The 9,481-nt window shown below is 40.0% G+C and overlaps 1 protein-coding gene across 1 annotated transcript; it reads left to right on the forward strand.

Annotated features, from left to right (window-relative positions):
- The first annotated feature begins 461 nt into the window (after window positions 1-461).
- hand2 (heart and neural crest derivatives expressed 2) lies at window positions 462-9,216 on the forward strand. Its single transcript, XM_037470830.2, has 2 exons — window positions 462-1,593; window positions 7,698-9,216. The coding sequence occupies exons 1-2, from the start codon at window positions 976-978 to the stop codon at window positions 7,821-7,823; spliced, it is 744 nt and encodes a 247-aa protein (XP_037326727.1). The 5' UTR covers window positions 462-975; the 3' UTR covers window positions 7,824-9,216.
- The last annotated feature ends 265 nt before the right edge of the window (window positions 9,217-9,481 follow it).

Consider the following 9,481-nt stretch of genomic DNA (forward strand, 5'->3'; position numbering starts at 1 on the left):
TCCTTCACACTCATTGCATTATTTGACTCCCCGGGCCGAGGACCCCTGTATCTGCGTCGCAGCCCATCCATATATATATATATATATATATATATATATATATATATATATATATATATATATATATATATATATATATATATATATATATGCCAGAACCGAGGACAGGACCTTCTTGACCTTGCAGGCTAATTGTTGCCGTGCATATGTGTGCGTGCCCCACATGTGTATGTGCGTGAGTGTTAAGAGAGTCAGCAGGTCTACTTAGCAGGCCCATTGACATTAAAGAGAAGTAAACAGAGCCTGCAGACGGGGCCAGAGGAGGGGGTAGGGGGCTTGCCATTGGTTGACGGATGCTAGGAAGTCGGTTTCTCCTCCCTAGTAAAAAGATGACGTATCCGACTCTCCCTCTCTCATACGGACAAGCTGGCTGTACCATTGCTCAGTATCCAGCCAGTAGAGACCCTCTGAGGCTGACAGCGGCTCACTGACTCATTGAGAAGGATGACACCCAGTATGTTACCGGGGGAAGGGGGAGCGCAGGGCTACGCACTGTGAGTGAGTCTCTAAAAGAAGAGGAGGGATACAGCTGCATGACTTTAGAGGTAGAGGAATAATGTCTTAGAGGAGGAGGAGTTGTCTGGACAGAACTGAGCAGCCTACGGGGGGCCACTGTAGACAGGACCAGCCCGGGTTCGGTCTACTGCTGTACGGAATACCGACCGCTACGCTGTCTCTGTTGGGAGCCGCTCCGCAGATTATTCACGATGCAAACATCTTTTCTGCAAGGCCGTTGAGCCAATCCACTGCTGCAGTTTCCGGGAAAGACGTGTTTGTTAGAGAGAGAGAAAGAGAGAGAGAGAGAGAGAGAGAGAGCGAGAGAGAGAGAGACGGTGAGTGCGCGCGCGCGCGCGCGCGTGTGTGTGTGTGTGTGTGTGTCTGCGTGTGTGAACGCGCGCGTGTTTGTGTGTCGCCATGAGTCTGGTGTCGGGCTTCCCTCACCACCCGGTCATGCACCACCACGACAGCCACCACTACTCCTTACATGCGGCGGCGGCTGGTCGGTGTCACGAGGACACCGGGGCCCCTCCGTACTTCACGAGCTGGTTGATAAGCCACGCGGATATGTCTCCCACCGAATACAGCCTTGCACCCAGCTACAGCCCAGAGTACCATGGCAACAGTGGCGGTGGGTCCACCGGCGGCATGGACCCCCACCATCACCATCACCACCATTACGGACCCGGCGGCCTGGTCCCGGGGGCCGGGCAGATCTCGGTGAACGGAACCACGGTCGGCATGCACCCCCACCACACGCCCCCTCGGCCCGTAAAGCGGAGACCGACAGCCAACCGGAAGGAGAGGCGGCGGACACAGAGCATCAACTCGGCCTTTGCGGAGCTGAGGGAGTGTATCCCCAACGTGCCGGCCGACACCAAGCTGTCCAAGATCAAGACGCTGAGGCTGGCGACCAGCTACATCTCCTACCTGATGGACATCCTGGACAAGGACGGACAGCAAGGAGACACTCTGGCCTTTAAAGCCGAGCTGAAGAAAACAGAGGCCCGGGAGGAGCGGAGAAAGAGAGAGGCGGTAAGAGCGCGGACCGTGCACCGACAGCTGCAAACTTTGTTTTTTCAGTGACGTCATGAATAGGAGTCTACCTGTTATTAGAGATAACACGTCATGACGTACGGGACGAACGGGCCCCGGTATAAATCTGAAATCAAGCTCCTTCACTTCGGCATTCATGCAACATATTTTAGCAGACTTATGTTACTGGCCCATTTTGTCAAATCAAAATGTGAGAAACCAATAGCTTAAACAGTCGAAGGTTTAGCTATATTTTCTGAACTACTGCCTAGCGCCAAACGAGTGGATAAAAGAAACGCATTCACAACTTTTGCCGTTCATTTTTTTACTTTTAGAAATAAGCAAAAATACATACAAACATATGTGGCTGACGCAAGTCATGACCTAAATTCATAGTTTTTTTAGGAAGAAGACCATATATTGTTGAGGCATATTTATTATTTCTTACAGGGGTTCGTCTAAAAATGAATGAGAGAAGGTCACAGTTAACCATCCTCCAAATAACGTTGTTCCATAAACTATTCTGCAAAGGAACTTTGTATAGTTTCTTTTTCAAAGTTATTTTGGTCCATTTCCATTGACGCTAGAAAACAAGAGAATTACAATTCCATTGAAAAAAGATAATTCGGGGTGCGTGTTTCAATAACAAATAATTAGTTGTTGGATTATATTGGACAACAGAGACATTTAGAATATCTGATCATTTAGGCCTACATTTAGACATATAATGCACAACATAAAAACATTTGTTCCAATAAAATGCAGCTTTTTTCTTAACAAATATATGTAATTACAAAGTAATTACATATAATGCTGCATGATAGGCTATACATGTCAGCTGAATAAATGAAGGACCCTGGAGGTCGAGGGTCATCGTTGCATTTACGGATGCTGTGTTGAGTCATTCCAGGTACTCGAATGACACAGCCGTCCAACTTCCCTTTAATCTGTTTTTCGTTGCTTTGTTTTTATGAAGTGAGATTCCTGAGCTATAAATAGTTCTGCTAGACACGATGAAGGGAAGCTGCTCGGCGGATCTGAGTTGATCGAGATTTACAAGTCATGAATAATTATTATAATTAGCGGATGTCATTTATTAAGGAGAAGACGGACAATACGATCAAAATCAGATTCAACAAAACCATGAAATGTAAATGAGGAAACCGTTGTCATGCGTATATATATATATATATATATATATATATATATATATATATATATATATATATATATATATATATATATATATATCAATAAAATATCTAATTACATGCGTCCGTCTTTATGGACACTGTCGAGCGTGAAAATACTATTTAGACCTTCCAAACCGGCTTCTTACAGAACTACATGCAATGTTCTGTCATGAGGAGGCCAGTAATGCACCCAGCTAAATAAAAAACGACAGGTTAACGGGCAACAAAGATGTTCCCTTGTGCGCAGGCCCACACAATGTAATCTCACAGCCCAATTTATTTGGAAATAAAACATATGGGCTGACCACTAAAGACAGAGTAAGCGTTTTTATAACTTACACTTGATGTATTAATTAACAGGATTTTTTAAGCGTGTATTCCCCTAATGGTAAATGGTATATGGGTAGTTTCCATCCTCAGACAGCTTGGAGCCAGGAGGGGCCAGGTTCAGCATGTAGACCCTCCATTATTCCCAGCAACCCTTTTGGATGCTTTCCTCTTATGCATAATCATCCGTGTCCCAGCTCTGCCCATTTGCTGGGGCCTCAGCTTTCCAAGGTCCCACCGCTGCTAAGGATGTATAGTTTGGCCCAGACATTTAAACCCATCTCAAACACAATATAGGAGTTTCAAATTGCATTTTATTTATATTTCAGTTACCTATCCCCTTTATGATCACTGACTAAATGTAATCATTTACACTCCCTTTTCATTTACTATTAAATGCAAACAGAACTAAGCACCATGTAATTGATTCTACATGCTTTGACTAGCAACCTGTTGTTTTGACGCACATTTATCTCAAAATAAATGCTCATCCGGGTCTAACATCAAGCTTTAGTCGAACAGGGGAACTGGAAAAAATACAAGACATAAGAGAATCAAACACTATAGTTTTCCTGTCCTGTGAAGTGTGGCAGAATAATTGAAGCCATAAAGTAATTTTTCCTCACATTTCAAACTGCTAACCATAGAAGAATATTGTTAATAATTCTATTCAACCTTGTGATAAAACAGCAGCCCTTGATTCTAAGACACACTGCCTTGCTGTAACAGAGACATCACAAATAAAGAAATAACGGTCGCTTCATTTTCTCCTTCACATGAAACATGTCAGACTTAGTTCAATCTGGCCTCCGTCTAAAGTAAGCACTCCATGTTGCTTATGCTCCTCACTCTGCTCTCACATTAATGATGAAGTGGTTAACCCATGAGTGAATTCAAAGTGCATTCATGAGGGCCCTATATGCGTGCAAACAAGTGGGGAATTGAGATAATAAACTCTCCTCTCGGGGACTTGTATCCGCTGAGCTGTGTGCAAGAGAGAATCAACATATAATGCCAAGTAAGATGTTTCTTCATCCACACTGATTCATGCTGTTAGTCACTGATTGCAACTGTGGTGTTGTTCTGCTTAATGTGGATGATGTGCTACAACAGATTTATTCCGTTTGTGCTTAATCAACTTGAGCCGAGAGATCCTCAACTGGTCAATTTTAACAAAGACAATTTAGTTTGATCAATTTTAAGTCAACACTTTTTGTGTTGTGCACAATGTTTTCAAATATAAACTTAAACTTACATTTTTTAAATAAAAATATGTGTACAATTTAAACAATTTGATGAGACAGCAGTGCCAAGCATTTGGATTTAGATTCAGACCCATTATCTGAAATGATTTGTGAAAGAAATATGTTGACCTTAATCCTCAAACCTGCAACTCTATTACTGAATTGTTACACCTTTTTTTGCAATAGTTCAGATGAAAAAACGTTTTGTTGCCTTCCCCTGTCAAAGCTGGTGGGTTTTGTCATTTTAAATATATGCTAGGTTTAGACATTTTTAATGTTATACAAGATCCATGTTACAATGTTGTTACTGAAGACAGGGATACATCACTGACTGCTGTCTGACTAAAGAGCAACGAAACTGTAAGTGTGAGCACATGAGGAACTTCAGAAATCCTAATAAATTGTGTGTAAATTATAGCTTGTGGACTAATATTTAGTTTTGCTTAAGCTGAATGAAAGATTGATGGTTGGGACTTGCAAAATGCTGACATGTTAGATCTTTATCAAATTATTATTAATAATTATTCAAATTAAAATAATACCTTCTTACAAAATTATAAATAAATAATTAAATGAACGTGTGGTCACTTTTTACTGCATATATATTTAAAATATTGTTGTTATTTTTCCCTTTTGTTGTTACTGCTTTAAAATGTAATAGAACCTTTACTGATTGCTCTGATAAAAACACACAACGTGCTGTTACGTTGTGTGACGCAGAGAGGATGATATCAAATAATACAAAGAGTTGGGATGGTTTGGATGTTCCATCATTTACCGCCGCCTCCTCCTCGCTGACATCAGACATGTTTGGTATCGGTACACCGTACACGGCTCTATTAACACACCCGGACCAAAGAAGTAGCTTTGACTGGCTTGGACCCAATACCGGAAACACAAACATGTTACTTTCTAAAAAAGTATGAGTAAAGCATTTAAACGTGTCAGCATGCAAGTAAACGCACCACCGTAAATAATACCAAACTATCACGTGAAAGTGCAGATTAAGTGTTCGGTCTGAGCACTGCTCGTCATGGTCCTGTTTCATATTCTATTATTACTCACCTATCACAAAGCTCACAGTGCTTTACCGAACTGAACACTGCGACCGCTTCACCGTCGGTGGCGTTTCACTCATGTTCACATTTTAATAATAAACTCCGAGACATTCAGGGTGAATAAACCATCCGATTAAGAGTGAATGTATTCACTGTTTGTGGAAATGTTTCTGAATAGATTTTAGAATGAACTTTTTGCTCATTTCCATCCCCTCCTGTTATTCAAGTCTCATCATTTGTAGCCTTTTTGATTAATCCAGACCATGTCCTATTTATTGTTATTATTATTATTTGTATTATTATTATTAGTAGTAGTAATAGTAGTAGTGATGGTCCTATTGTTATTGTTAGTGTTGTAGTTATTTTAATTTTTTTTGTTTTTTTAATTACACTCACTGTGATCTCTCGTGTTCACGTCGGATTTGGGGAAAGAAAAATAACTTTTTTAATTATTAACTGCTTACATCGTGCAAACTATTACGCTATTATTGTACTACTTATTATGTTGATATAAGAGTATAGTTAATGGAAACTGTGTCTTAATCAGCAGGCTCAAAAAATAATATAATATATGCAGTAACAATAACTATTACGATCATAACAGTAGTTATATATATAATTTATAGTTATTGCTCAAATTATTTGAAAGTAATAATTTAATAATAATAAGCGCTTGTATATACCCAAAAAACTCTTAACAAAAAACAAAAAAGAAAGGGAAAGGAGCAAACAAAATAAATAAAACAGAAGTTTATTCATTAACTAAGATGGTCCTTACAACATTACACCCTTTAATCTATTTGACACAGTCGAGAGGAAAAAACAAATGGGACATTTGTGAAAAACACTGTAGAGAATTAAAACTTTTTTAATTCAAGAACCGCGTGGAGCTTCAGCCTTGTAAAAAGTAAAAAGATCCCTTGTGTCTAAGCTGTAGATCTAGACCATCAGCCCAAAGGGTTTGTCCCAAATACAATACCATCGGACACACACACACACACACACACACACACACACACACACACACACACACACAGACAAACGCGTACGCACACACAGAGATACACTGCTGATCTGTGACTGACCGATGGGACTTCATGTCATTTCGACGTGAAATATTGGCAATAAAGTGAATATTTACATATTTTGTTCTTGGTGTGTGTATATATTTATTTTCTTACATTTTTATTGTTTTCTCATTTTCGATATGTTGCTTTGTGGAAAGAAGGCACAGCTAAAAAATAATTTAATTGTACAGAGTAACCCTTTTAAACTGTACACGTGACAATATCTTGAATCATAAATGAACACCATTTATATGGTTGTGCTATTAAGAAACTATTTAGATAACCGAATTTCTAAATGTAACGATGAAACCTCTGGCGGTATGTTATAGAGCCATTGATCTGAACAGTATGGCCGAGATTCTCCTTGTGGCACTGGCACGCAATAGCATCTCCGTGGCATCTCCACAGCAGCGAGCTGAGTGGGCGGAGCCACGTCTACGCTGACGGCCGCTGTTTGTACGACAGGTCAGCTGCCGTAAATCAGTTTTACGATTTTAGTTTACACCTGAGCCACCCGTTCTCTTAAAGTTTCCATGGTGTGTTCTTTTGTTTCTACAATAGGGATCATAATACACTCTTTCCATATAGTAAGTCATTTGCAATCGGATAAAATACTGAAAATAAATCATCAATTTAATCATAATTTAGAAGCATATATATAACTCTGCTTGTATGTAGGTGTCAGTATGTTTTGTGGTCAGAGAGTTGCCACTGAGGTGCCACTGTGTAGCCACTGAGTCAGTAAAGGTCCTGATGCCTGACACCTACATATGAGCAGATGAAGAGTGAAGATATTTTCAGACATATATTTGTGGTTTGGACTTTTCATTGATTTTAACTTCAAAAAGTTATTAATATATATATATATAAATAAATATATAATAAAACGGATGATTTAATTTCACTATTTTATCGATTGTTGTATGTGATGTAAAGAGTATATTATGATCCCTATTGTTGCAAACTGTCAAAATTACAACTTTCAAATGAAATGAATGAGAAACAAAAGAACACACCGGTAAAACTGATTTACGGCAGCTGACCTGTCGTACAAACAACAGTCGTTCTCTGAAACCGTGGCTCCGTCCACTCAGCTGGTGGTGCCACAAGAAGGATCTCACTGTCTCTCTATTTGAACATAATATAAATTATTCTTTGAAACACAATATGGCTTAGGCCTGACTTTCAAACATAACAAATATCATGTGTCTGCAGGTGGAGATCCCGAAGACAACTTTGTCATCATCCTCCTCGTCATCCTCCTCGTTGGCAAGCGATAAGAAGAGTAAAGGCCGGACGGGTTGGCCTCAACATGTCTGGGCTCTGGAACTCAAACAGTAGCGCCCCCTTGCCCAGAAGCCTCTACCTCCTCCGGCTAAGTCCTAGAGGGGAATGATGGGACATCAATGAGCCGCCCGATGGACTGGTGGAACCCATTGTGATCTCTGTGGACCTTGATGCTGCTCTCTTCCCACACAGCGGTGGACGCAGTGGTGGTTGTAGCGCCGTTCCGTTCTGCTATTGCAAGGCACGAGGAAAGTGATTCGTTGGAGTTCTTCATAGAACATCATTTCAGATGTATGACACACACACACTACTTTCATCAGCGAAGGCGCTTTCTGCAGGTTCTACAAGGATTTGGCCCTGAATTGAGATTTAATCCTTTAATTTAACCCCGTGATAGTTCCCCATAAAAAACGGTTTATTTTATCATAGATACATACAAAAACTCGCAGTATGGTAAATTCACATTCTAGATGAAAATGATTGATCATCATGGCCAACTCGCGGGCTTGATTAATCTAAAATGGCCTATGCCACCCATACAATACATTCATTTACACATTTGAGCAAGTAAATCATAGGATCCTCTGTGATACTCTTCCAATTTACCAAGCGGTTATAACGCATTTGAAGGAAAAGGATGCTTTTGAGTGGTCTTTTAAAAACCTCTTATGTACCGTATGTGGGCCTACACGTCTGAGCAGAGAAGCTTCATATAGTGCAGCGGAGTCCGTCTTCCTGGAATCATTTCTCATTCTCTCCATCACCCTCACACACACACACACACACACACACAAGCGTATGCGAGATTGACGTGATCCTTGCTTTATTTAACGGAATATATTTATGTGCAATGTGGCCATTTAGAAGGACCCAAATCGGTCTATAAATGTCATTATGACATTTACTGGCCAAGTTCTCTCTCTCTGTCTGTCTCTCTCTCGCCCTCTCTCTTTCACACACACACACACACACAGACACACACTCACTCTCACATTCTCTCTTTTCCGTCCCTACAATATACGGTTGTAAATGTAATGATGTCACAATGGTGACAAAGTGTTGATGTTGTGTGGTGTGTAGACAATGCTTTATGTGGGCTGTAATCAGCGTCATGAATTTAATAAACCCCCCTGGTTACATGTTAACTGAAGCAAACTGGCCTAATGTCTTCATTTCAGTTTTCATTTTGAAATGGAGTTTTTGTGTCATGACAAAACTGAGCCTAGGCTTTTTTGGACAGATGGAGTGGAGTGATGTGAAAATACAAAAAAATACTCCCTAAAAAAAGAAACACTGTATTGATCTGATCTTTAAAACAGTACCTACAAGTTATATTTAAAAAGTGACAGGGATGTATAAGCAGGCAGGTCTGGTATTTTTATAAATAAAGCACCACAAATGGGAAAACACATTCCATTGATTTTCCATTGAGTGAAGGTGGTGATGGTGGCGAGCACTACCAAGTTATATATATATTATAGAAAATCAACAACTATGTTTTTATAAGTTGCTGAACAATAAAATACTTTGAATATTATGCCTTTTGTCACAATTATTTAGGCTGACTTTGTTTCCCTAAATTCTGAGTGTTTGATTTTAACTTGAGTTACTAGCTACTCCCTTCCCTACAAAGTGCAACATTTACATCAATAGTGAGCAACAAACAACTCGCCCAATTTCTAAATAGCTATAGAAATTAGCAAATCAATAGA

Source organism: Pungitius pungitius, chromosome 9 (genome assembly GCF_949316345.1).
Source record: "Pungitius pungitius chromosome 9, fPunPun2.1, whole genome shotgun sequence".
Lineage (NCBI taxonomy): Eukaryota > Metazoa > Chordata > Actinopteri > Perciformes > Gasterosteidae > Pungitius > Pungitius pungitius.

Bases quoted from the DNA above. Each gene is read 5' to 3' on its own strand.
- hand2 (XM_037470830.2), top strand. From the start codon at position 976: ATGAGTCTGGTGTCGGGCTTCCCTCACCACCCGGTCATGCACCACCAC. The intron at 1,594-7,697 runs GTAAGAGCGCGG...ATGTGTCTGCAG, and splicing joins AGCGGAGAAAGAGAGAGGCG to GTGGAGATCCCGAAGACAAC.